The sequence below is a fragment of the Mirounga angustirostris genome, unplaced genomic scaffold (assembly GCF_029215605.1).
Source record: "Mirounga angustirostris isolate CCGP_5_RB_7025 unplaced genomic scaffold, mMirAng1.0.hap1 SCAF_2, whole genome shotgun sequence".
Taxonomy (NCBI): domain Eukaryota; kingdom Metazoa; phylum Chordata; class Mammalia; order Carnivora; family Phocidae; genus Mirounga; species Mirounga angustirostris.
The window spans coordinates 163,087,361-163,115,144 of NW_026991710.1; the positions used below are offsets into that span (position 1 = coordinate 163,087,361).

General features: G+C 46.3%; 2 protein-coding genes across 9 annotated transcripts in view; both read right to left on the reverse strand.

The window, feature by feature from the left end:
• Positions 1 to 24,713, reverse strand: part of HGSNAT (heparan-alpha-glucosaminide N-acetyltransferase) — an 89,310-nt gene extending 64,597 nt beyond the window's left edge. Inside the window, exon 1 of the mRNA XM_064585454.1 lies at positions 24,625 to 24,713. The gene's annotated coding sequence lies outside the window, so the exon portion shown is untranslated. The remainder of the gene's footprint in view (positions 1 to 24,624) is intronic.
• On the reverse strand, positions 4,712 to 27,653 carry POMK (protein O-mannose kinase). 8 transcript variants are annotated; one of them, XM_064585459.1, is made up of 6 exons: positions 27,622 to 27,653; positions 24,625 to 24,716; positions 23,546 to 23,731; positions 19,309 to 19,388; positions 18,841 to 19,143; positions 4,712 to 6,006 (listed from the first exon to the last, which is right to left on the reverse strand). In XM_064585459.1, the coding sequence occupies exons 4-6, from the start codon at positions 19,381 to 19,383 to the stop codon at positions 5,236 to 5,238; spliced, it is 1,149 nt and encodes a 382-aa protein (XP_064441529.1). In that variant the 5' UTR covers positions 19,384 to 19,388; positions 23,546 to 23,731; positions 24,625 to 24,716; positions 27,622 to 27,653; the 3' UTR covers positions 4,712 to 5,235. The 8 variants fall into 8 exon arrangements, with proteins under 8 accessions (XP_064441529.1, XP_064441527.1, XP_045735900.1 ...); XM_064585457.1 differs by lacking the exon at positions 27,622 to 27,653 and having other exon boundaries at positions 23,601 to 23,737; positions 24,625 to 24,719; XM_045879944.3 differs by lacking the exon at positions 27,622 to 27,653 and having other exon boundaries at positions 23,601 to 23,750; positions 24,625 to 24,719.
• Positions 27,654 to 27,784: the final 131 nt, after the last annotated feature.

The following is a 27,784-nucleotide window of genomic DNA, read 5'->3' on the forward strand; positions in this document are numbered from 1 at the left end:
TATAGTTTACATATTACACATATAGTTTTTTACCCTTTATTTTTTTTTTTTAAGATTTTTTATTTATTTGACAGAGAGAGAGAGACAGCCAGAGAGGGAACACAGCAGGGGGGGCGGGAGAGGGAGAAGCAGGCTTCCCACTGAGCCGGGAGTCCGATGCAGGGCTCGATCCCAGGACCCTGGGATCATGACCTGAGCCGAAGGCAGACACTTAACGACTGAGCCACCCAGGTGCCCCAGTTTTTCACCCTTTAAGGAAAAAAATAAACCCAAGGTGAAGGGGGTACCCTGTGAGCTTCAGATTTGAGGTCCAGAGTTCCTGTCCTCTTTAGCTATCTGCCTATTTCCAAATTTCTGAATATAACCTTTGGCAATGATCCTGCTGCCTTTAGCCACCCTGTGGCTATAAGAACTTCTGGTCGTCAGAACTGCTTTTAGGGAGAAAAAAAAAAAAAAAGAACTGCCCTTAGAAACTTCGAGGTCAGAGGTGATCCTGGAGCCCAAGAACACTCTAAAGGGCTCTCCACAGTCACAAACTAGTCCTGTCCATTTATTATAGAAGAGAACAACAATAACAAAAACAAAACTCTGGAAAAACTGTGCTGTTTTCATAGGCACTAGGTCCTTTGCAGAGGTAAAAATACAGTACTGTGCTTTATCCATGTGAAATACTCCTTAACCAATCACTTGGAATTGGGAGTGAATGAATCAAATTTTCTTTCCAGAGGAGTTAATTCCAGGTAGTAAAACTCTGATTCGTGCTTAAGGTATAAATAAAACACTACACTTGGATGCAGTGCTCTTGCTGACTTCCTTTCTCAGAGTTCTGATCCCAAACTACATTTTCGAGCTCCAAAGAATCTAAGTTATTTCCTTCATTTTGTTTATCCTCACAAAAGATTACAAAGGGGTAGGAAAGCATGATTCCACATTTTAAATTAACCTTAAATGATCAAAACTCAGGCGAGAATAGTGATTACTGAAATTGAGTGATGTTTATCACTCGGCATCAGGGAAATCCAAATCAAAACCTCAATGAGATACCACCTCACACCAGTCAGAATGGCTAAAATTAACAAGTCAGGACACGACAGATGTTGGCAAGGATGCAGAGAAAGGGGAACCCTCCTAAACTGTTGGTGGGAATGCAAGCTGGTGCAGCCACTCTGGAAAACAGTATGGAGGTTCCTCAAAAAGTTGAAAATAGAGCTACCCTACGATCCAGGAATTGCACTACTGGGTATTTACCCCAAAGATACAAATGTAGTGATCCGAAGGGGCACGTGCACCCCAGTATCCACAACTGCCAAACCATGGAAAGATCCTAGATGTCCATCAACAGATGAATGGATAAAGAAGATGTGGTGAATATATACAATGGAATATTACATAGCCATCAAAAAAAGAAATCTTGCCATTTGCAATGACGTGGATGGAACTAGAGGGTATTATGCTAAGTGAAATAAGTCAATCAGAGAAAGACAAGTATCATATGATCTCATTGATATGAGGAATTTGAGAAACAAGACAGAGGATCATAGGGAAGGGAGGGAAAAATGAAACACGACAAAACCAGAGAGGGAGACAAACCATAAGAGATTCTTAATCTCAGAAAACAAACTGAGGGTTGCTGGAGTGGAGGGGGGTGGGAGGGATGGGGTGGCTGGGTGATGGATATTGGGGAGGGTATGTGCTATGGTGAGCACTGTGAATTGCGTAAGACTGATGAATCACAGACATGTACCCCTGAAACAAATAATACATTATATGTTAATTTAAAAAAAAGAAATTGAGTGATGTTTATTTTTAAAATAAATAAAAGTGAGGGGTACAAAGAGGACCTTTCTGCAGAGAGCTGCAGATGAGCTTTCCACCTCGCTCCCATCTGCATGTGTCTCCTTTGGAAACAGCCCCATGTTCTTTTTTTTTTTTTTTTTAAAGATTTTATTTACTTATTTGAGAGAGAGAGAATGAGAGACAGAGAGCATGAGAGGGAGGAGGGTCAGAGGGAGAAGCAGACTCCCTGCCGAGCAGGGAGCCCGATGCGGGACTCAATCCCCGGACTCCAGGATATGACCTGAGCCGAAGGCAGTCGCTTAACCAACTGAGCCACCCAGGTGCCCCAGCCCCGTGTTCTGTCTCTGCTGAATCATTAACAATCACTGGATGCCCCCAGAGGCTTGGAGTGTTTGTAGCATCACATGAGATAATGAGAAAGCCCATTATAAACCTATAGGTCGGTGCTGATTTTTTTTTTTTTTTTTAACATTTGGAATGGGTAAGCAGGGAGAGAGCCCTGAATCCTGGCTACGCTTTGAGAATGGCTCCCCTCCTGATCACGCTTCTGCGGAGGGCCAGGCAGCTAACTGGGCAATGAACTCCCCATCTCGGCTTTAGCTAGGCTGTAACTTGCCTTAGGATTTTGCAGTTCTTTGGGTACTGAATTATGTCTGAGCACAAGCTAATGACTGAACCCTGACAGGCCAGATCCTGGTTGGCATCTGGGACTGCCATGATGAAGCATCAGAGAGAACTTAAGACAAGCACAGTGGATGGGCGCCTGGGTGGCTCAGTTGGTTAAGCGACTGCCTTCGGCTCAGGTCATGATCCTGGAGTCCGTGGATCGAGTCCCGCATCGGGCTCCCTGCTCAGCAGGGAGTCTGCTTCTCCCTCTGACCCTCCCCCATCTCATGTGCTCTCTCTCTCAAATAAATAAATAAAATCTTTTAAAAAAAAAAAAAAGACAAGCACAGTGGAGGAAATGGCTCCCACCGACGCTCTCATTTTAGAAACCAGTTAGTCTGAGGCCACACAATGAATCAGAGGCGGGGCTGGTATTAGAACTCGGGTCTTCTGGCCCTAACACAGTGCCCCTTCCCCCACACCATGCTGTTTAGCTCTGTCAATATTTCAAAACAAATTTGTTTAGCCTGATGGTTTTGCTCCAATGCAAAGTCCAAAAGCAAAGAAAAACCCTCAAACAAGAATTATATCATGAATAGGGTAATACGACCAACAACTCCACACAATAACCACCTACACCAAGTGAAGAGAGTCATAAGGGATACACAGCCTTGGCACAGAGGTGGGTTTTTTTCCCTCAGCTTTATTGAGATATAATTCACATACCATAAAATTTGTCCTTTTATACAATTCAGTTACTTAATATATTCAGAGTTCTACAACCATCACTATATAATTTCAAAACATTTTCATCACCCCAAAAAGAAACTCTGTACTCACTAGCAAGTACTCCCCATTCTTCACCCCTGACCCCCTGCCAGCCACTAATCTACCTTCTATTTGTATGCATTTGTCTGTTCCGGACATTTCATATAAATGGAAGCATATATACAACGTGTGGTCTTTTGTGACTGGCTTCTTTCAATTAGAATGTTTCCAAGGTTCATCTATGTTGGAATATGTATCAGTACTTCATTCCTTTTCATGGCTGAGTAATATCTTATTGTATGGATATACCACATTTTCTTTATCCATTTACCGGTTGATGAACATTTGGGTTATTTCCATCTTTCGTCTATTATGAATGTCACTATGACTGTTCATGTACAAGATTTTTCGTAGACAGACATGTTTTCAATTGTCTTGGGTAAATACCTGGAGTGGAATTGCTGGGTCATGGCAACTCTATTTTTAACTTTTTGGGCAACTGCCAGACTGTTTTCCAAAGCAGCTGCACCATATGACATTTCTACCAGAGCGTTCCAATTCCCCACATCCTCGACAACACTTGTTATTGCCCATCCTCTTGATCACAGCCATCCTGGCTGGCTGGCTGTGGCAGAGTTTTTATAACAAAAGTGACAGTTAAAATACTCTAGGGAAGCATATTCTCTGATCAACCATATGACCCAATCAGCCCCACAAGTGGTAAAATAGGACATAATACTAATTATACTGCCCTATCCTACCGCTTGTAGTACCCTCCCTAACAGTTAAGGACGGTGGCTCTCAAAATGCAGTCCCAAGACCAGCAGCACCAGTTAGAAATGCAAAGTCTCGGGGCGCCTGGGTGGCTCAGATGGTTAAGCGTCTGCCTTCGGCTCAGGTCATGACCCTGGAGTCCCGGGATCGAGCCCCGCATCGGGCTCCCTGCTCTGTGGGAAGCCTGCTTCTCCCTCCTCCACTCCCCCTGCTTGTGTTCCCTCTCTCGCTGTGTCTCTGTCATATAAAAAAAAAAAAAAAAGAAAAAAAAAAAGAAATGCAAAGTCTCAGACTCTGCCCCAGACCTACTGAGTCAGAGACCCTGCAGTGGGACCCAGTTCCCTATGATTCTGGTGATTCTGACACCTGCTCAAGTTCAAGGGAAGGCAACATCTGTTGCAGGGCATCTTTGCCCCCAATGTCAGCTTTAACCACCTTATTAGTGGTGATTAATACACACCAAATCCATCATCCTCTGCAAATGAGGATGGCAGTGACCAAGAAAGAACTTTCTAAAGGATTCCATCATGCAACTCAAGTGGAAGGGTTTGACATTTTCCAGTGATGAGTGATATTGATATAAATTGTTCACAATAATTAATTCTGGACACAGACAACCTAGCTGGAAGGTAAACAGGAATTTCATAAGCACCATCCAAGGCGGTAACATAATTTCCTTCATACTTGCTGTCCTAAATAATCCTTGTCCATTCAAAACTTCAAAGAGCATGCTATCATAGTCCTTTAGGTTTTTGGAAAGAGGATGGCATAAGAATTTCACATACATTAAAATAAACATTTAAACAGTCATTTAAAATACTAAAGATGGCCTCAACAATACCGTGTCAAACAGATCGCAAATACTCTTGTGGCCCCGGTCATGTTGATTACCACCTAAAAAAATGAGGAAAACAATTCTTTGGAAAGCTACTGCATGTTTGTTTCATATCCTGCCATTTAGAAACCTTTTCTATATATATTTCCTACCAGCTTACAGACTCAGTAATTAGGGCAAGAAAAGCCTCTTTGTGGCTACCTTTTTGTTACTTCCTTCAGTTATGGCTAGATTCACTGCTTCTCTCCTCTGCAGCGGGGAGTGATCAGCGTGAGTGAGGCCGGACTTCAGCCAAACCCAGTGTGCCCTCAGCAGCTTCCACCCCGGTCCCCGGGAGGTGAACACCACTCACGTGTGCATGCGGATGCAAAGGACCTCTCCGTCAGGGCAAGAATTGCTAAAACTCTTCCATTTGTTCCCTAAAACCTGTCCTTCACTGAGAAGGACACTGGTTTCTATAGCATTTCTCTTGTCTGGGACATCACGGTATCTCTGAGTAAATTCAAAACCTTCTTGTAAGTGTCTAGAATATCCTGAGCCGTGGGTCGCTCTGCAGGAGTCTGGCTCTTACAGGCTTTATGAATATCAAACAAATGAAACCGGACCATATCGCTCCCTTCAACGTGCCCCAAAAGGAAACTAGAGACGTCTGGAATCTTCCAGATGTCGATCTTCTCGTCATAGGAGGGCATGAGGTCATCGTCAAAAGGCGTGTCTTCCCCATAGGGCCACAGCTGCTCTGGAGCCACGAAGTCCCCGTGCAGCTCCCGGTGGCCACACTTGACCAACGTCCTGGAGCTGTGGTTCACCAGGGGCAAGGCGTCCAGGTCGTTCACCACGAGGCTGAAGTTACTGGTCAGCAGATACTGCGACAGCGTCTTGGGCAGGTCGCTGGAGTCGCACATGACCCGCGTGCCCAGGGGGCTGTGGTGCAAGTAGTGGATGATGCTGACGTAGTCCACGGCCATCTGCAGCCTGCGCTGCCATGTGTTCACGTTCTGGTACTTGGAAAGGTTTAGCATTGCTTCCAGATTGCTCAAGGAGCCCAAGGGGTGATACTCGGTCAGTATTGTGTTGTCGTCCTCACAGTAGCCGAGCAGGGTGACCACGTGTTTACTCTGCAGACCTTTCAGCATCTGCAGCCCATGCAGGAAGTCGTCTTTCATCTCCAGACTCGTGAGCCTTGAGAGCGCCACTTTGCGCTCCTTCCACTCAGACAGAAAGACCTGAGACAAAGCCACAGAGAACATCAGCCCCGAAACCGTCCCCTGTGTCAGTGAGCCCCAAGCCCCCCAACAAGTGCCGGGGGTGGAACGGAGAATGCAGAAACGAGGGTGACACAGACCAGTGCCGGAGAGGCGCTCGGTCTGGTTCCGAAGGCTCACTGATGAGCAAACACGGGCACCCGGTGCAGAAGGCAGGGCAGGCCTGGGATGGAGGCGGGTGAGGGTGCCGACGGCCATCGGCAGAGGGTGCTGGAAGGCTCCTGGGAGTTGGTCTAGCGGATGACTAGGGCTAGCAGGGTGGATGTGGAGAATGGGAAGTGCATCCCCAGGAGAGGGGCCTGCAGGATAAGGGCTTGGACTGGCAAACTGACCAAAAGCTCCAAACACCTGCAGCACAAACGGACTGGGGGGGGGGGCACAGTGGGAGGGGAGACGACTGGGAAAGTGGTAAGTCGAGCCCAGCCAGCCCATCACACATCACAGTATTACCTCCTCATCTTTCAAGGTAGCACAGTAAACCACAAACAGGAATCATTTTAGGTCACGACAACAGTTTTACGTGGGGTGTGGTTCTGTAAGAGCAGAAGCCGAAGTGCCCCGCAGACTCTAGACCCGCCCCTCCTGAGCGCCCAAACGGGACTACCTTTGACTCCCCATTTCTACTAGCTAGGAAAGGCTTGCAGGAAGGACTGTAATTAAGAACATCGGACTTTTTGCTTAAAGCTCCAAAGAGAAGGTGGAAGCCTGCAGAAGAGAAGACAGGCTCAGAAGTGGGGGGCTGGCTGCCCCAAGCTGCGTCTGCCGCCTGAGGGCTGTTTCTCTGCGCTTCTACTTACAGTGAGTAATCAAGTGCCTATAACATCAAATCTAAAATCTATCAGGCAGTAATCTGAAATAGATAAAAAGCTCTAGGAATAAAAATCTGGCACTACTTATAAAAGCATAAACGAACTTATCCATCCATCAAAAAATGGGGACTAGTTCAGGAATGGCAGGATCACTCAAAAGAGTAGGATGCGGTCAGCAAAATGCATAATTGACAGAGTTTTCACAGATAACAGTAATATCACAAATGAAAAAGGATACACAAAATTTCCTTTGTTATTGTTCTAACTGCATTAAAACAAGACAAAATTACATGGAAATCAAAGGAAATAGGCTAATGTTTCTCTCCATGTTTTCTTCATATGATAAGATTCTGGGTGATTTTTTTTTTCCTTTATGCCTTTTGGTATTTTCCAACTTTTCCAGAATGAATGTATATGATTTTCACATTTAAAAACACTTTTTAAGGGGCGCCTGGGTGGCTCAGTCGTTGGGCATCTGCCTTCGGCTCCGGTCACGTTCCCAGGGCCCCAGGATCAAGCCCCACATCGGGCTCCCTACTCGGTGGGAAGCCTCCTTCTCCCTCTCCCACCCCCACTTCTTGTGTTCCCGCTCTCGCTGTGTCTCTCTCTCTGTCAAATAAATAAATAAAATCTTTAAAATAAATAAATAAATAAAAATACTTTTTAAAAGAACTCAAAAATATATCAAATGGAGGTAAGTTAAAGACCTGTGAAGATTTCTTTGGGATCTGAGGGGGGGAGGTTTACAAATGGAAAAACCCAGGTACCCACAGTTGACCTTTAATATTTAAAAGAGAAATCTTTCAAGACCTTTTCAAAAACCCAAAATTGAGAAATTTCACTATGGATCATAATTTTTTTTAATTTTTAAAAATATTTATTTGAGAGAAAGAGAAAGCAAGAGACAGAGCACGAGCAGAGGGGGCAGGGCACAGGGAGAGGGAGAAGCAGACTCCCCATGAGCAGGGATTCCGACGTGTGACATGCGATGACCTGCGGCGTGTGGCTCAATCCCAGGATCCTGGGATCATGACCTGAGCCGAAGGCAGACGCTTGACCCACTGAGCCACCCAGGCGCCCCTGGATCATAATTTCTATTAAAAAGTCATTTTGCTTGTATGCCTAAAACTAATATAACATTGTATTAATTATATTTGAAATTTTTTAAAAGCCATTTTGCTCTGGCTGCTACATTCACTAAAAATTTCATGAATATAATACATTTATTTTTCTATGGAACACTTTTCCCCATAGACCTGAGTCAACACTGATTTTGACACTTTAACACAAAAATCGTATTTTTTGTTGAGACCCATCACTTCCTTAGACCCACCTCCTCATGGTGCCCACCAGCACTGGCAGGTGGTTTCGGTATCATAGGCCCATTTTTCACATAAAAATAGTGATCACTCTAGGGAAGCTGCTACAATTTATTGATACATACATTAATTCAATAATAAACAGTGGGAGAAGCTCAACCACAGGCCTCATGACTTCCTCCTAAACTCCTGTTTATGTCGATTTTTTGTGCCTCAGATAAATGAAAGATTATTAAATACTATTTATTATTAAATAGTATCAGTCTTTGGGATCACTCTCAAATACCTGAAACCTTCAAAGTTAAATATTTGCAAGTCAGGGATTGCTTAAGAATCATTTCTCCACAATCTCTAATTCAGTTGCTTTGTGACACTTTCTAAAACTCTTACTTAGAACAGTTTTACCTTTTTTGAAAAATTATAAAATTAATCAAGAATACCCTTCTTGGTAAAAATTCAAATACAGGAGATTTCCTTCCCCTGCTTTTACTCCCCAACCCAAAGGAAAGCTGTTAAGTGGTGGGTAACCTCCCAGACATTTCTGTGTGCTCTCATACGTGTTCATGTACGCTTTACAAATAGCATTTGAGATTGGGGTGACATAAAATGAGATTATAACATACATATCACACTGCAACTTGCTTTTGCCATTTAGCTGATACCTCAGGCTTTCCTGTCTGTATACATATATAGATCTAAGTCATTCTTTTTAAAGCTGCACAACTTTTCACAGTTTGGGTATCTCACCTATGCCAGGGAGGTTTTGCAGATGATCATTTCTTTCTTTAAGACTAAAGTATAATATAATAAAGATTTATGAAATTTGTCATGGACGCAGTCAGAGGCATCAGGTTCTTTCTCCCAAGCAGCTCTATAATATTTAATACAATTTTATGTGATCTATTTTTAAAGACCTGATGGACACTTAAATTATTTCCCTTTTTTTTCTTATTAACAACAATGCTACAATAAATAGCCTTATATTCCCAACTCTGCAGGCCTGCAAGCATTTCTACAGGCTGGATAAGGAGATGGGTGAGTGAAGACTATAGGACTGCTATCACGACCCTCCCAAGTCTGTACCAGCATGCACTCACTCCACTCTTGCATGAGCGAATCTTAGGTTCTACAGCCTGAATCACAGTAGATGTTATCAGTCTTTGTACCAATCTGACAAATGAAAAACATTTTACTGTTCCAACTAATTTGTATTTCCCTGAGACTGAGCACTTTTCATCTTTGTTGGCATTTCTGTAGGTCTTCTGTGGAAAGTATGTTTGTTACCCTTTATCCAATTTTCTATGGCGTTGTTTTATGCTTATTAATTTCTAGGAGCTCTTTATGTATTATCCATGTGATCCTTTATTACAAATGTAAAGGATACATTTTAGAAAATAGTTTATGTGGTCTTTTGTAGTAAAAAAAAAATTAACTGCTATGTAGTCAAGTCTGTCTTCATAAATTTAACAAGTATTTATGATAATAAAAAAAAATTGAAATTAGGGCACCTGGCTGGCTCAGTTGGTGGAGTGTGCAGCTCTTGATTTAGGGGTTGTGGGTTCAAGTCCCATCTTGGGTGTAAAGATTACTTAAATATAAAATCTTAAAAAAAAAAAACAACAGAGGGACACCTGGGTGGCTCAGTAGGTTAAACATTTGCCTTTGGCTCGGGTCATGATCCCAGGGTCCTGGGATCGAGTCCCGCATTGGGCTCTCTGCTCAGCTGGGAGTCTGTTTCTCCCTCTCCCTCTCTCTCCTGCTCATGGTCTCTCACACTCTCTCTCTCAAATAAATAAATAAAAATCTTAAAAAAAAAACAAAACAATAAATAAATCCCTGCCACTATGAAATTTACATTCTAGTGCAGGAGGCAGACAATAAAGAAAATAAACAGGGTATGTATAAAGTATACATAAATGTGCTCTGAAGAAAAATTAAGCAGGGAAGGGTTTAAATTTTAAATAGGGTTAGAGAAGCTCTCACTGGGGTGACATTTGAGCAAGACCCTGCAGGAGGTAGAGGAATGAGCCATGTGCTACCTGGGAGGAACTACATCCCAGGCAGGAAGAACAGCAAGGGCAAAGGCCCTGGGGCAGCAGCATACCCACAGGCTGCCACATCAGTAAGGCCAGGGTGGCTGGAGTGGAATGAGCAAAGGGGAATGGAGTAGGAATAAGGATGCTATTTGACTTAGAATTTAATAGCAGTATTCTGGCTGTTGTGCTGTGAACAGACTGAAGAGATGGGAGGGGGGCAAGTGCAGAAGCAGAGAGCCCACTTGGGAGGCTACTGAAATAATCCAGGTACAGGATGATGGTGGCTTGGATGGAAGGAGGGGAGATGGGTAGAAGTCTGAGGAGTAGTCAAATTCTAGATCTCTTCTGAGTGCAGAGACAACAGAACTTGCTTATGGATTCAACATGGATGTGAGAAAAAGAGAGAAGTCAGGATGCTTCTTCCCACGTTGGTGGCCTGAGCAACTGGGCCAACAAGTTGTCATTAACTGCAATGGGGAAGAAAAAAGGAAAAGCAGGCAGAGGTGATAGTCTGGGACTCAGTCAGTGTGAGAAGCCTTTCTGACTTCCAAGTGGAGATGTGGGGTAGGCAGCTATATAGAAGAGTCTAGAGAGTTCAAGACAGAGGTCTTAGCTGCAGATAAAGGCAAGAGGCTGAAGACATCCAGGGAGCAAGCATACAAGAATGACCCAAGGTTAAGAGGGATGAGGAAGTGAACCTTGCAAAAGGGACTGAGAAGTGGGCACTGTTATTTCATACTTTAAATATACAATTCAGGGGTGCCTAGGTGGCTCAGCTGGTTGAGAGTCTGACTCTTGATTCTGACTCAGGTCATGATCTCAGGGTTGTGAGATTGAGCCCTGTGTGGGTCAGTGAGGAGCCTGCTTAAGATTCTCTCTCCCGGGCGCCTGGGTGGCTCAGTTGGTTATGCGACTGCCTTCGGCTCAGGTCATGATCCTGGAGTCCCGGGATCGAGTCCCGAATCGGGCTCCCTGCTCGGCAGGGAGTCTGCTTCTCCCTCTGACCCTACCCCCTCTCATGTGCTCTCTCTCATTCTCTCTCTCTCAAATAAATAAATAAAATCTTTAAAAAAAAAAAAAAAAAGATTCTCTCTCCCTCTGCCCTGCCCCCCACCTCGCTTGCGGGAACACTTGCATGCACTCTTTCTAAAAATAAATAAATAAATAAACAATTCATGTAACATCTGTTTTCCAGACAGCCTGAAGCATTAAAAATAGATCGCATGAGGTCCTTCTAAATCAATCAAATCCACTCTTCTGACAGGATCCAACCCAAATTTTATGGCTTTTTAATGCACTATATTTTAATTTTAAAGGGAAAAACATGCAGCTATAAAAACACTAACAGTTATCTGTGATCTCTTAAAGTCATCATCATAGGCCATGGACATGGAATGACACGAGGCCACACAGGGTATGACCTGAACCATGCTTTGGTTGTCCACAGCAATATGGCTGGACCTTCTGCCTTCTGGAAGAATTGATTCTACTGGAATCTTTCTTCTTCCTCAATAGTATTGTTGTCCCAAATCCTCTCAGAAAACGGGTATTTCTGTCTTTGAGATGGCTGACAGAGTATGTACCTGGTTTTTGTTTTTTGTTTTTTTGAGAGAGAGAGAGAGAGTGTGCAAGTGAGGCAGATGGAGAGGGAGAGAGAATCTTAAGCAGGCTCCATCTCCCAACCCTGAGATCATGACCTGAGCCAAAATCAAGAGTCAGACGCTTAACTGACTGAGCTGCGCAGGTGCCACTGTATCTGGATCTTTTAATGTAATCTTGGATTTAAAAATCTCAAAGGGGGGCACCTGGGTGGCTCAGTCGGTTAAGCGCCTGCTTTGGCCTCAGGTCATGATCCTCAGGCTCCCTCCCTCCTCCCCACTGAGGAGCCTGCTTCTCCCTCACCTCGCCCCCCCTGCTTGTGCTATCTCTCTCTCTCAAATAAATAAATAAAATCTTTTAAAAAATAAAAATCTAAAAGGGATTATATGTTAAATACTGGAATTAAAATTAAAAACTTAATAATACCTTAAAGTCTGGCATTGGGATGCCCCCAGCTTTAGCTTTCTTTTTCAACATTCCCCTGGCAATTAGGGGTCTTTTCTATTGTTTGTTCCAGCTCTGTGAAAAATGTCAATGGTATTTTGATAGGGAAGATTCAGGGTCTTTTCTGGTTCTAAGTTTTTAGGACTGTTTGTTCCAGCTCTGTGAAAAATGTGAGTGGTTTTTGATAGGGATTGCACTGAAAGTATAGATTGCTCTGAGCACCATAGACATTTTCACAATGTTTATCCTTCCAATCCAGGATGGAATGCTTTTCCATCTTTTTGTGTCTTCCTCAATTTCTTTCATAAGTGTTCTGTACTTTCTAGAGTATAGATCCTTTACTTCTTTGGTTAGGTTTATTCTTAGGAATCTTATGGTTTTTGGAGCTATTGTAAATGGAATTGATTCCTTAATTTCTCTTTCTTCAGTTACATTGTTAGTATATAGAAATGCAACTGATTTATGTGCATTGATTTTGTATCCTGCCATGTTGCTGAACTGTTGTATGAGTTCTAATAACTTGAGGGTGGAGTCTTTTGAGTTTTCCACATAAAGTATCGTGTCATCTGCAAAGAGAAAGAGTTTGACTTCTTCTTTGCCAATTTGAATGCCTTGTATTTCTTTTTGTTGTCTGATTGCTGAGGCTAGGACTTCTCCTACTATGTTGAACAACAGTGGTGAGAGTGGGATCCCTGTCGTGTTCCTGACCTTAAGGGAAAAGCTCTCAGTTTTTCCCCATTGAGAATGGTATTCACTGTGGGCTTTTGATAGATGGCTTTATGATATTGAGGTATGTTCCCTCCATCCCTGTACTTTGAAGAGTTTTAATCAAGAAAGGATGCTGTATTTTGTCAAATGCTTTCTCTGGATCATATGGTTCTTGTCTTCTCTTTTATTAATGTGCTCTATCACACTGATTGATTTGCGAATGTTCAAGTTATATTACAAAGCCATAGTCACCAAGACAGTATGGTATTGGCACAAAGACAGACACTTAGATCAATGGGACAGAATACAGACCCCAGAAATGGACCTTCAACTCTAGGGTCAACTAATCCTCGACAATGCAGGAAAGAACATCCAAAGGAAAAAATACAGTCTCTTCAATAAATGGTGCTGGGAAAACTGGACAGCCACATGCAGAAGAATGAAACTAGACCATTCTCTAACACCATTCACAAAGATAAACTCAAAATGGATGAAAGACCTCAATGTGAGACAGGAATCCATCAAAATCCTAGAGGTTCTCGCAGGCAGTAACCTCTGTGACACTGGCCACAGCAACTTCTTTCAAGACAAGTCTCTAAAGGCAAGGGAAACAAAACCAAAAATGAACTTTTGGGACTTCATCAAGATAAAAAGCTTTTGCACAGCAAAGGAAACAGTCAACCAAACTAAGAGGCAACCCACAGAACGGGAGAAGATATTCGCAAATGACAGTTTGGATAAAGGGCTGATATCCAAGCTCTATAAAGAACTTATCAAACTCAACACCCAAAAAACAAATAATCCAGTCAAGAAATGGGCAGAAGATGTGAACAGACATTTCTCCAAAGACATACAAATGGCTAACAGACACATGAAAAAATGTTCAACATCACTAGCCATCAGGGAAATACAAATCAAAACCACAATGAGATACCAACTTACACCAGTTAGAAGAGCCAAAATTAACAAGGCAGGAAACAAGTGTTGGCGAGGTTGTGGAGAAATGGGAACCCTCTTACACTGTTGGTGGAAATGCAAGCTGGTGCAGCCACTCTGGAAAACAGTATGGAGGTTCCTCAAGACGTTAAAAGTAGAGCTACCCTATGACCCAGCAATTGAACTACTAGGTATTTAACCCAAAGATACAGTTGTAGTAAAAAGAAGGGGCACATGCACCCCAATGTTCATAGCAGCAATGTCCACAATAGCCAAACTGTGGAAAGAGCTGAGATGCCCTTCAACAGATGAATGGATAAAGAAGATGTGGTTCATATATACAATGGAATATCACTCAGCCAGCAGAAAGGATGAATACCCACCATTTGCATCCACATGGATGGAACTGAAGGGGACTATGTTAAGTGAAATAAGTCAAGCAGAGAAAGACAATTATCATATGGTTTCACTCATATGTGGAACATAAGCAATAGCACGGAGGACCACAGGGGAAGGGAGGGAAAACTGAATGGGAAGAAATCAGAGAAGGAGACAAACCATGAGAGACTCTGGACTCCAGGAAACAAACTGAGGGTTACAGAAGGAAGGGGGATGGGGGAATGGGGTAACCAGGTGATGTGTATTAAGGAGGGCACGTGTTGGAATGAGCACTGGGTGTTATACGCAACTAATGAATCACTAAACACTACAACAAAACTTAAGATGTACTATATGCTGGCTAACTGAACATAATTTAAAAGAAAGTAACTGATAAAAAAAAATATTTCAACAATTTAAAAAATAAAAACTTAATAAAAAGATACACATGAAATAAAATTTACCAAAAAAAAATCTAAAAGAGATAAACCTCCCACTGTTATCCTCAGAGAATAAGATCAGAGATGGAGAGTACAAGAGGTAGAAGGGAACTTTTTACTTTGTACTTCCCCTCCTTCTGCATATTTGAATTGAATGTAGTGCTTTTATAATTAAAGAAAATTAAAGAAAAAAGGAAAAAGCAATGGGTCAATCTGCCTTTCAGGCGCAGAGCTGCACACTGCTCCAGGAAATCCCAAACACAAACCAAAAATACACAGTCTGGGGAAAGAAGGGGGTGGCTGCATGCTCCCCTGAGGAGCAAAATCACTTCTGGTTGAGAACCGCTGACCTGAGAACCTGACTGAGGGTGCAGGAGAGTGGACAGCTTCAGGGAGAGACAGCATGAGAAGTCATGACACCTGAGCTGGAGGGCTTACAGGTCTGGTGGCCGAGGATGAAGAAATTCCGTTTGGGCGGCTCCTGTTTCCATAACAACTTATGCAACAAGACCAAGAGCTAAGGCAAGGGGGAAGGAAAAGTCGCGGAGGGGCCAGAGTAGGACCACTGGGCTGTGCTGAGCGCACGGCTGAGGTTTGTGGGAACATGACACCGCGGGGTTGTGGGACATCTCTGCTCAAACGCAGATGCACAGCTGGGGTCAACCGGGTTTGGGGCTCTCCAGCCAGGCACGATGGAGAAAGATGGAAAGGAGCTGCTGCATGCGTTTGCACAAGACCGACTTTGAGGGTAACAGCCACAGAGTCCCTGCTGCTGGGTCAATGCAGGAATGAAGACAGAAAGTGACACCATCATGGGATCAACACACCGGAGGTCCCGAGGAGATTGCAAGGGACGCAAGGGCCCTGGGAGAGGAGGTGGTCAGAGAGCAGGATGCCAAGAACTCTGGTTACAGAAATTCCTACTGAGGAGCTTATGCCTTCCAGCTTAGGGTGTCAGTGCGGAGCGGTGCCCATGTGGAGGAGCTGGTCCCAGTGATGGGAAACGCGTTACGTGCAGGGAGTTGTGCCGTTAAGTGACCATGCGGACGAATGAGAGGCTGCCCTGTGCTGGGACCCACACGGGCCCTGGGCCCCGGGGCTCAAGGGGGCAAGACAGACAAGACTCCTCACTGATGGCTCTAACATCCAGGGAGCAAAATGCTTTTGCCCTGAGGGCAAATTTCAGCCAAAGACACAAGAAAATCAATGTAATGGTCTTACAGTCATACTTCACTTTAATAAACAAAGCTACATGACTCAGAGTTATTATCCACATTTTTAAACCCCATATTTGCATGGGCATGATTTGTAGAGCTCCCCAAACTCCAATCTGTGTTCAAACCACAACAATTTGCCACCATCAAAGCTACCTCCCGGGCACCTGGGTGGCTCAGTTGGTTAAGCGACTGCCTTCAGCTCAGGTCATGATCCTGGAGTCCCAGGATCAAGTCCTGCATCGGGCTCCCTGCTCGGCAGGGGGTCTGCTCCTCCCGCTGCCCTCTTCCCTCTCGTGCTCTCTGTCTCTCATTCTCTCAAATAAATAAATAAAATCTTTAAAAAAAAAAAAAAAGCTACCTCCCAAGGGGCATCTGGGTGGCTCAGTTGGTTAAGCATCCGACTCTTGGTTTTGACTCAGGTCATGATCTCAGGGTCGTGAGACCAAGCCCCGTGTCGGGCTCCACACTCAGTGCAGAGTCTGCTTAAAAGACTCTCTCTCTCTCCCCCTCTCTGCCCCTCCCCCTGCTCTTTCTCGCTCTCAAATAATCTTAAAAAAAAAAAAAAAAAAAAAAAGCTACCTACCCAAAAATATATCCTTGAAGGTAAAGAGCAATTCTGAAAATGAAATCCAAAAATGATCTGAGCAGTAACACAGAAACAAGAGGGCAGCCAACCCCTCAAGGTCATCGCTTCGAAGGAGACAGAAATCACCTGGGTGTAAGCCCTTTTCTCTATCGACATCCCTCCCTGGTGTTTTCTTCACATCCTAATGCTTTCAACATCATCCCAGATGTATATTCCCACCCACTGCCCCAGACCCAAATGCTAGACTTGTACATCCAACCATCTGTGTCTCCACGTTCATGTTCATTCAGGGCCTTAACATGTTCACCTCACGCACACACAAAATCTGTTCTTCTGGTCTTCCCTGCTCAGGTAATGACAACCCTAATCTTGTTGCCTGGACCAAGAACCTTGTGGTCACCCTCTCCCTCTCTAACACCCCACAACGGATCTATTGGGAAATCCTACTGGCTCTGCCTTTAAAACATGAGCAGAATCCATTGATTTCTCACTAGGTTCACAGCTAACACCCTTGTCAAGCTGTGACCATCTCTCCCCTGCAAGGCCTAACCAATCTTCCACCCTCACCAACACCTTGGTCTCCTCTGCAAACATACAACACCTTCTCTCTCTACTCAAATTGCTCCAACGGCTCTCCTGGTCCTACCAAGCCCCCCGTGCCCTGGTCACCACTTGGCCCTCCTCTGACCTTGTGTGCTATCTCCCTTCTCATCCTGCCCTCTGGTCACACTGGCTAATCCCTGGTCCCCGAACAACCAGGCATGTTCCATCTTGGGGCCTCTGCTGGTACCCATCTTTCTTACTGGAACATATTTTCCCCAAATATCCACACGACTCACTCTCAGATCACCCTGACCACCTAAAATAGCAAGCCGTGCCTCTTTCCTTGCCCTGCTGTCTTCCCAGCACATGTCATTAACATATTTTATTGTATATCTATTTCTTTCCTTTTTAATTAAGATTTTATTTATTTATTTGAGAGACAGAGAGAGAACAGAGGGAGAGTAGGAGGGAGAAGCAGACTCCTGCTGAGCAGGGAGCCCGATGCAGGGCTCAATCCCAGGACCCTGAGATCATGACCTGAGCCGAAGGCAGATGCTTGACCAACTGAGCCTCCCAGGCGCCCCTTGCGTATCTATTTCTTATTCATTGTCTCATCCCCCAACTAGAAAGCTTCAACGGTCTTTGTTTAATTCATTGCCACAGCTCTAGCACCTACAATGAATGAATAAATCTTTAAAAAAAACAGTTACCTTGTTCTATGGTTTTACTTTGCATAAAAATTCCTTTCCCTTCTCCCTGACTTCTTCATTTCCAGGGCGCCTGGGTGGCTCAGTTAGTTAAGCGTCTGCCTTCTGGCCAGGTCACTATCCCAGGGCATCAGGCTCCTTGCTCAGCGGGGAGCCTGCTTCTCCCTCTCCTCCCCACTCATGATGTCTCTCGCTATCTCTTGTCTCTCTCTCTCAGGTAAATAAATAAAATCTTAAAAAAAAAACAAAAAAAAAAACCCATAAATAAGATGTCTTCTTTCCACATTCATGGTACCCTAGTCTCCCAAAACAAAAGCCAGCCGTTCATCAAGCTGCAGGCCCATGGATGCATTTTCTGCTCCCTCCCTCTTGCCAATCACTGAATATGTCCGCACAAAGGGACTCTGTGCAACAGTCCTTAACTGGCCCCTAGAGACACTGCTGCGTCAGTGGGTCTCAGCTACCACAGAACCGACACTGCACAAAGTGCAGCCAGCAGACACCGGCTGCCTAGAAGACAAGGGCTCGTGAAGCTTCTATCCGAATTCACCCCTTTGGTTTCTCTTTTTAAAATAAAAAGCTTTTAAAAAGTCAACATAATACCATGATAGGGTTTGAAAAATAAGAATGAAAAAAACTGCCCATTATCTTTCACCATAGCACAATTTCTATCATTTCTATATTTTTTTACGTAAATTGCATTAATTTTGCAGTTGAAAATCATGTATTGTACAATTTTGCATTTTGCTTTTTTCACTCATCCTCATAAGATTTTTTTCATGTTGCTACAAGGGGCTCCTAAACACACAATGGCTACAGAATAGTCTATCAAGTGGCCAGACCATAATTAACTATTCCCTTACAGTAATTACTACTGGTTTTCTATTGCTATAAATAACAAAGTACTCCTTGATGCATTTAGCTTTTTACCTTCCACTGGATTAGGATAAAGTCCCAGACATGAGATCACTGGGCTCAAGGGTAGAAATATTTTGAGGAGCCGTAACCCATAATGCCAAGTTGCCACCTTGAAAGGCCACCCCATTAACACTCGGATGTTACCCGGCACTCACTCTCTTCACGGCTCCTTCCCCGACACGCTTCAGCGGCCTCACTTCGGTCCTCAGCTCCTCGCAGGACAGCCACGGTGAACAGTTTTTCATCTGTCCCATTCTGAAGTGTCCGCGGGGACAGTGGGCGGAGGCCGGTGCGGAGCGGGGAGGGGCGATGAAAACCCAGGCCAGGCAGAGGTAGAGGAGCGCGTTCAGGAGGGCCATAGGCAGCAGCAGCCCCAGGGCTGCGGGCAGCGCCCTGCGGGGGGTGCCTCGGCTGCCGTTCTGGGCTTTCCCGCCCATGCCGCTGTGCTCGGCAGGTTCCTGCCGTGTAATAGCAAACAAGAAGTAACCATAGCCAGCTTTCACATCCGTGAAGGGGTTTGGGTGACAAGGGGTTAAAAGAAGGCACAGCCTCTTGGGCCTCTCTTGCCCAAGGATCCTGCATGCGTTCGGGTCCTTGTGAGGATTAAAGAAGGTATCGCTTACCAGGTTCATTCTAAATGCTCGGTGTCGGCGTTCCCACAATCCGTGTCTTTTTATTCTCAGCCAGTCTGGGCTCATCCACTCTGGATTTGATTAGAAGGAAGGGGTATGTGTGTGTCTGACTTTGTGTCTCTCCCACAGCAGTTCAGCAAAATGACAAATGAAAAATGAAAGTAAGCTGCATCTGTAGTCCCATGGGGCCAGGACAGACGGACAAAGGAGAGCAGTGGAGATTAGATAGGATGGGGGGGTGGGGGCGAGAACACGGCCGGCCTCCTGAACCCAGCTAAGGAGTTCGGATATTCCTTGGAAGTACGTTTTTAAGAAGCAAGGCTACTCTTCAGCAGGTGTGAAAGATGTACTGGGGTGGAAGAGACAGGGTGAGGGCTCTGGCAGTAGGGTGGGGTAAGAGCTGAGAAGCACAGGAGCTGGAGAAACGGTGGTGAGAACAGCGAGAGGATGATCCACAGGTGATCCTCGCAGCAAGTCACCGCCGAGAAGGCTGGACACTCACCAGTTCTGCTCTAGCACTGGAGCCCGGCGTGAGGCTCATGGGGGAGGTGGGCATTACTGCCTAGTTGTGGGGTGGCCGAGGGGCCCAGAGGGGAGAGACAGCTGGAAGGACCCTGGACGTCAGTTGCTTGACACTCAGGGTGCCTGAGGCAGGAGCTACGTGTGAACCAGAGTGGACAAGGGAGATGGGCATACCGGTGTGCTCACTTAAGTGTCAGTACTGGTACGTGCTGGGGACACTAGTGACAGAACTGACCCTGTGCTTCCCGTGTCCGAAACGACTGTCACAGGAAGGGTTACCTTCCAGGAGCATCTTCGTTCTCCCAGCTCAGGTCTCCACCCAGACACCTGGGCCACTCAGTGTCCTGGCTGGCCCCAGGCACTGGTTTGAAAATACTCTGCCACAAAGTACCAGAAAGAAGGTTTGCTGAATGAAAACTGCAACTGTGCACATAGACAAATGGCAATAGTTGCAGTGGCCTTGCCCAGGGGCCCTCGCAGGGTCTGGGCATGCCGGCGCCCTGGAGCCCCAGGATGGAGCAGAAGCTGCAGGAAGTCCTCCGACAGCCTGGCTGCCATTGCAGAGCCCGGCCCGCTGGTCTGAGCCCAGAGTCCTGCATCCCCACCCCCCGTTTCCCCGACCTCCATCACCGAATGCCTGCCACTCATTCACTCAACATGCATGAAGCCGTTTCCACATGCTCAACCGTGCTCTAGGCACCGGGGATCTGTGAGGAAATAAACAGATATGGCTCCTGTCCTCTTGGACCTAAGGGAGAAACCAGTGGAGGGGAGAGACAACAAATAAGTAAACAAAAAAGCTCCTGCTTGTATATTGTGCTGAGCTTTCAAGGACAGAGACTAACAGAGAGGAGATGCCCTGGATGAAGCCGGCCCAGAAGACCTCTCTGAGGATTCAGGCTGAGACCAAAGGCCCGAGAGGCGACAGCCACGAAGAGAATCAGAAGACAGCTCTTTTATGCCTTCTCCTGGAGACAGTAAACCCACCTGCCATTCATAGTGCTGGGACAACAGAGAGCGACCAAGCCAGCTGCAAAGCTCATAGAAAACAGCGTTTCTCCTGCTGATGGGTATTAAAGAGGGCACGTTCTGCATGGAGCACTGGGTGTTATGCACAAACAATGAATCATGGAACACTACATCAAAAACTAATGATGTAATGTATGGTGACTAACATTAACAATAAAAAATTAAAAAAAAAAAGAAAACAGCGTTTCTCCTAGGTTCACACTGCGGCTACAAAGTATCAGCAACTCCCTTCTCTGAATGATGACTGCTTTCTTACTCACTGAGAAACTCTGCTCTCTGAAGCCCCAGGCTATCAGAAATTTTGCCACTCTAAGTCCTACCAGAATTAGGGAAGCATCCCGCTCCTGCCGGGCGGAGCTGTCCCTCTGACACAGGGAAGCCACCTCCACTTCCAACTGGGTGCAGAGCTGCAGAGAAGCAGGCTCCGAGACGACACGCATCTACAGGAACCGCATGGTCTCCCGGGAACCAGACCCTGGGGTGCACTTGGCAGTCCAGATCAGATCTTGACCTCTTTCCAGGCCGCCCTGCTTCACTTTGAGCCCATTAAAACATCACTTTCTTGGGCGCCTGGGTGGCTCAGTTGGTTAAGCAACTGCCTTGGGCTCAGGTCATGATCCTGGAGTCCCAGGATCGAGTCCCGCATCGGGCTCCCTGCTCAGCGAGGAGCCTGCTTCTCCCTCTGACCCTCCCCCCTCTCATGTACTCTCTCTCATTCTCGCTCTCTCAAATAAATAAATAAATCTTTAAAAACAAAAAAACAAAAAAACCAAAACAAAACATCACTTTCTTTAAATTTTGCCTAAACTCCACCCATCCCGCAAATTCTGTACTAACTCTTTTCCTCTGATTGAGAGGCCATGTTCCACCGCTGCGTGGTCTCACTCACTGCAATGGGTCAATAAATCTGATAGGTTCGTTCCAGCGACCTAGGCCCCCCTTCTCTCCAAATTTGTGTCCCGTCCTTCCCAAACCTGACTCTCAGCTGATGACCTCGTTTCCTGTTTTCCTGAAAAACCAGAAGCAATCAGAGAGCCACAAGCCCCCAACACCTCACTGCAGATTCCTGCCCCCCTCCCTTCTCTGCTGCAATGACAACAAGCTGACCTGAGCTCCCAGCCCTGTGCCCGTGCAAACAAGACCCCTCCCTGCCTCCCACCTGCTCAGGACGCTGCCTCCGTCTTGCTTCCCAATCACTACCAGTGCACCCTAACTTCTCCCGCCATGGAAACACCCTTGTCACCCCACCGTCCCCTCCAGTTACTGCCCTGTATCTCTCTTTCCTTTTTGGTCAACTCCTTTAAAGACCATCTATGCTCACTATCTCCATCACCCCCCTCTCTTTCTCTAGAACCTACTGCTACTCCACCCACACTGACCAAATCGCCGTGACCTCGCTATTGCTGAACACAGCAGTCAGTTCAGTCCGCCCGGTGGCATCTGGCATGGCTGATCACTCCCTGCTCCTTGAAACGCCTTTGTTAGGAAGGTGCACTCTGGCGGCTCCTCCTGCCTTTGACTCTAAGCTGCTGGAGTGTCCAAGGCTTGGACAGACCTCCACACTCACGCCCTAGGCGATCTTGTCCAGGCTCGGGCTAGCTGTCCCCACCGGCTGACAGCTCCCGGTGTAAAGCCCCAGCCCCAGCCTCCCCAGAATGCCACGCTTGCTAACTTGAAGTCTCTACTTGGATGTCCAATGGACAATTCAAAAATAGTATTTCTTCTCAACAGTAAAACGACAAATAATTCAATCTGGAAATGGGCAAAGGACTTGAACAGACATTTATCCAGAGAAGATATGCAGATAGCCAACAGGCACACGAAAGGATGCTCCACTTCATTAGCCAGCAGGAAAATGCAAATCAAAACCACAAAGAGAGCCCACCTCATACCCACTAGGATAGCTGTCATCAAAGAGTCAGGCAAGAATGAGTGGTGACAAAGATGTGAGGAAATAGGAACGCGTATACATTGCTGGTGGAAAACAGTCTGGAAGTTCCTTGAAAGGTTAAACATAAGTTACCCATGCAAATCCATTGCTCGGTATATGCCCAAGGGAACTGAAAACGTACATTCATAAGAACCTCAGTCCCTAGTACATGAATGTTCACAGCAGCATTATCCATAACAGCCAAATAGTGGAAATAACCTGAAGTCCATCAACTGATACATGGACAAATAAAATCTGATATAGCCATACATGGAATATTAACCACCCATAAAAAGAAATAAAGCATTAGTACATGCTGTAACATGGATGAAACTCGGAAACTCGATGCTAAGTGAAATAAGGCAGACACAAGAGGTCATATATTGTAGGATTCTATTTATGTGAAACGTCCAGAACAGGCACATCCATAGAGACAGAAAGTGGCTTAGTGATTGCCAGGGGCTCAGTGAAAGGGGAAATGGAGAGTGGCTGCTAATGGGCACAGGATTTCTTTTTGGATGGAAATGTTCTGGAATTGTTTGTGGCGATGACTGCACAACATTGTGTACTAAAAATCACTGCACTGTACACTTCAAAAAGCAAACTTAATGGTATGTGAATTATATCTCAACTTCAACGGATAACAGAAATGCTTCCCAAACGCAACGTCTGCAAACCCTGGCTCTGCTGCATCGCTCCAGCCTCACCCAAGTCTCCCCCTTCCTTGGCGCAGTGGCGTCTGCTCACCTGCCCCTCCGTCTTTCCAGCTACGCCCGTCGGGGTCGTGACGGCGTTCGCTCACCTTTCCCACAGACTCCAGGCCCGCGTCTTTCTCTCTGGCCCATTCCCGCCTGTCTTCAGGGACTTCGACTGAAACTATGGCGGCTTTTCCCACTCGGCCCTCACAGTCTCGTGGGCTTCCTCCAGCGGTACCTGATTCTTAGAAGGTGCTCTTGAGGAAATGGATAAAAAACTGCCTCTCTTTTCTACAACATTCAAAATGGCCAAGTATGTCTCAACTTAGACCTTAGGTCAAGAAACAGCACTTTTTTCTGTAAAGGGCCAGACAGTAAATATTCAGGTTTAGGGGCCAAAAGTTGAAATCCAGTGACAAGTGCATCACGGGACTTGTGGGGCACCAAGTGGCAGTGTAAAGCAATGACGGGCCACAAGCTCTCTGTCACTGTCATTCAACTCTGTCACCAGGGTGTGAAAGCAGCCCCCCACATTACAGAAACCATGAATAAAACTTTACTTATGGACAATGAAATTTGAATTTCATATAGTTTTCATGTGTCACAAAAGATTATTCCTCTTTTGATCTTCCCCCCAGCATTTAAAAAGGTAAAAAGCATTCTTAGCTCGCAGGTCATACAAACACAAGTCACGGGCAGAAGCTGGCCGATCCCTGCGCTGGGTGATGCCATCCCTCTGGGTCTGCTGCAAACCATCCTTCCACCCTGCACATTCCCTCCACGTGATCTCCCTCACGCACATGGTGATGGCATTGGTTTCTAAGTCTCCACTGTGGCCCGGATCTTCCTCCTACACTTCACTCAGCTGGCTCATCGAGGCCTGGGATGTCCATAACTGCGCTCTTTCCTGTCACCAGCATGCCCCTCCTCCAGGGTTCCCTCACTGTGACAGGCATACAACCTGCCCACTTGCTCAAGTCACAAAACAGGTGACTTGGTTCTGCCCTCCCCAACCTCTAAACCCACCAATCACCACGTACAGTCAATTCTATCACCCAAACCTCTCTCAAATCTGCTCACTTCTCCCCTTCTTGCTACCACCCCCTGGTCTAAACCGCCAGCATCTCTTACCTGGGCTTCTGCAACAGTTTCCTGCATGGACTCCCACTTCTTTCTCTTTTCCAGTCCATTCTCCACACAGCAAATAGAATTTTTTTTCCTTCCTGAAATGTTTCAAGCATGGAAAAAACTAAAAAGTAAGATCATGAACACCCCTCCAGCTTTGTCAAGTACCAGTGCATCATAGCTTTTTGAAGATCTTTTTTATAGAAATAAAATATTACATATATAGTTGAAGCCCCTTGGAACCCCTCCCGGTCCTATTCTGCTCCCTCCCAAGAAGTAACCACCGCCCACAAGCTGATGTACATCAGCAGTTCTCAAACTGCAGTCCCAGGACCGGCAGCAGCAGCATCACCTAGGAACTTGTGAGAAATGTGAGTTCCTGAGTCCTCACTCCAGATCTGAATCAGAAACTCTCAGGTGAGGCCCAGAAATCTCTGTTTTAACAAGTCTTCCAGGGGATTCGGATGCATGCTAAAGCCCAAGAACCACTGGTGTATAGAATTTCCACACATACTTTTTATTTTCACCACCAGTATGTGCCTATAAATAACAGCACATAATATATGGATGTTTATCAGCTGTATACAAGTAGTACTGTATACATCCTTTGCAACTTGCTTTTTTAAAATCCCAACATTAGGTTTATGAGGTTCATCCATGCAGATACATCCAACTGGGTTTGCCATCTTCACGTGTTTAGCTTTACCACCACCAGCAAAGTGAGTTTTGTACACACCTCCTTCTGCACGTGTGGGAAGTGTCTTGCTGGCATACACAGGGTGATCTTTCTAAAGCACAAATCTGATCACTCCTTGCTTAAAACCAACTAACCGTCCTCCTCTGTCCTCAGGACAAAGTCCAAACTCCTATAAGGCCCCCTGAGCTCCAGCCTCTGTCCACCTCTCCAAACACTTCCTTGCACCCCACCCTCCAGGCCCGGAGCTTCCCTCCGTTCTTGAAGTCGCTCCTCTGAGATGCCCAGGCTCTGGCATGTGCGTCCCTTCTTCCTCAACTGTGAGTTCCCAGGGGATTGCCCGCCTGCTTCGAGCACCCCTGTATCCTCAGCAGCTGGCACACAGCAGGGGCTCAGTAAAAACGCACTGACTGCCTGATGATCACTCAGGACTCCTCTCTGCTGCTTTCGCACTCCCACTGAATCTGCTCTTTCTCTCTTCACGTACCTGTCCCCTGATACTCTCATCCAGCACCTCCTCCAATCTGAGTTCACCATCTTTTCTTCTCAAACCCCCTTGCTGTGACCTTCCACGATCCTATCTTGCCACAGGTAGTAGAGTGTTTTCTATAGGGCCTGAAGCCTATAAATTTTTTTTTTCTTTTGGAGGGATACCACTTTCTTCATTTCCACACAAAGGCTGCCAACATCAGGTAGGAAATTCTGTAGCACTCTAAAAATTCATTATTTTCTAATCTACATTAGATCATTACTCACTTACCCTTTTTTTTTTTTTGAAGATTTTATTTATTTGACAGAGGGAGAGAGAGCACAAGCAGGGGGAGCGAGAGAGGGAGAAGCAGGCTCCCCGCTGAGCAGGGAGCCCAACGCAGGGGTGTGGGGGTAGATCCCAGGACCCCGGGATCACGACCTGAGCCGAAGGCAGACCCTTAACCGACGGTGCCACCCAGGCGCCCCACACTACCCCAAAGGGTAGTCCTCGGACCCATAACCGACGGAGCCACCCAGGCACACCATTTAATGCCTTTCTTATGGACCCGGAAGTTATGCCTCAATAATCTTTCAATTATCCCTAAGCCCTCAGATCCACTTCTGAATCCTCAGAAAACACTCACCCAAAAATTCAACTAACTTTTACACAGTGTCAACCTCACACCAATTCTGTGAGGCATATATAATTGTTATTATTCCCATTTAACACATAAAAAGATGAGGTGAAGTGACTTAGCCAAGGTCACTAACCTGTACATGGCGGAGCCAAGTTTTCTGGCCTTAAACTCACCTTCTTTCTCTAAATCCTGCAACCCCTCAGGTGTTGGACCGAATTGAACATAGCATGGTCACTGCATGGGGTGGGAGGTAGATCTGAGACTGCCCATTTCTTAAAGAAATCTTTAGCCCACCCCAACACCTGATGGGCCTTTTTCTTTTAAAGGCGTATTTCCGGAGTAGGCAGTAGGCTGCCCAGGGCTCCGGATAGGCTGTATGGCTGAAGGAACTCTGCTGTCCAGAAATAAGCAAAATGACACTGACAGTTGCTGGTTTGCAAGGAATAAAGACGTGGGGCCAGCTGGGTAGGAGAAATTCAGGCACTGTTTAGACAAAGGACTTCTGACATTGATAGTTAAAAGTTGGTAATGGAAAAAACTGGAAACCACTGCTCTACGCTCACAGCTCATTTAGAAGAAAGAAAAGCAATAGCACAAAATTAGTTTTTACCGATTTACAGACTATTCAATTCAACCAGAAAAGAAACGAACTGGTGCCACCCACTATAATTTAGAATAGAATCCCATCTTGCCAACAGAACACAAGGCATATTAAAATAATGACTTTAAATATTTCGGATGCTTACTTAGCCTTAAGGTGCTACAGTCAAGGTAAAAAGGCCAGAGAAGACAAGACTACTAATCACACGGCTAAGCCAGCCTTTAAAAAGAGAGCGGCACAGGATTACCCCGACCACCGGGCCCCGCGCCCCGCGCCTGGAGGCGGCTGGCAGCGGCGGCACGAAGAATCCCGAGCAGGACAGACGCCGGCAGGAGGGAGCCGAAGCGCAGCCCGGGCCGGGCCGGGCCGGACCGGGTCGTCCGCCACGCCAAGCTGCAGCTGGGCCGGGGGCGGGGCGCTCGCTGCCGGGCCCGGGGCGGCCGCCCGACAAGGGAAGGCCCCACAGGAAGCCCAGTCTCCCTCCCGCCCCGCAGCCCCTTGCTCTCGCGGGTCCGGCCGGGACGCTGCGCGCCCGCCCGCCGCTTCCCCGCGCTCCCCCGCCCGCCAACTGCCGCCCACCTCCGGCCCGCCGCGCCTACCTGCGGCCCCCGGTCGGGCACGCGGCCTCCTGCGCCGGCGCGACCGGAAACCAGCCCCGGCAGGGCGAGCGCGAGGCCGCCCCCTGGCGTCCGCCTCCCGCCGCGCACCTGGAGGCCGGCGCGGGCGGGATTCCAACCCAGGTGCGCCCACCGCTCTCCTCTT

What these genes read in the sequence shown, in the direction of transcription:
- POMK (XM_064585457.1), bottom strand. Translation starts at nt 23,643, where the DNA reads ATGGGCCAGAGAGAAAGACGCGGGCCTGGAGTCTGTGGGAAAG. An exon ending in GCCTGGAGTCTGTGGGAAAG is followed by an intron (nt 19,389 to 23,600) that starts GTGAGCGAACGC and finishes AATCAAATCCAG; the next exon opens with AGTGGATGAGCCCAGACTGG. An exon ending in GAGCATTTAGAATGAACCTG is followed by an intron (nt 19,144 to 19,308) that starts GTAAGCGATACC and finishes ATTACACGGCAG; the next exon opens with GAACCTGCCGAGCACAGCGG.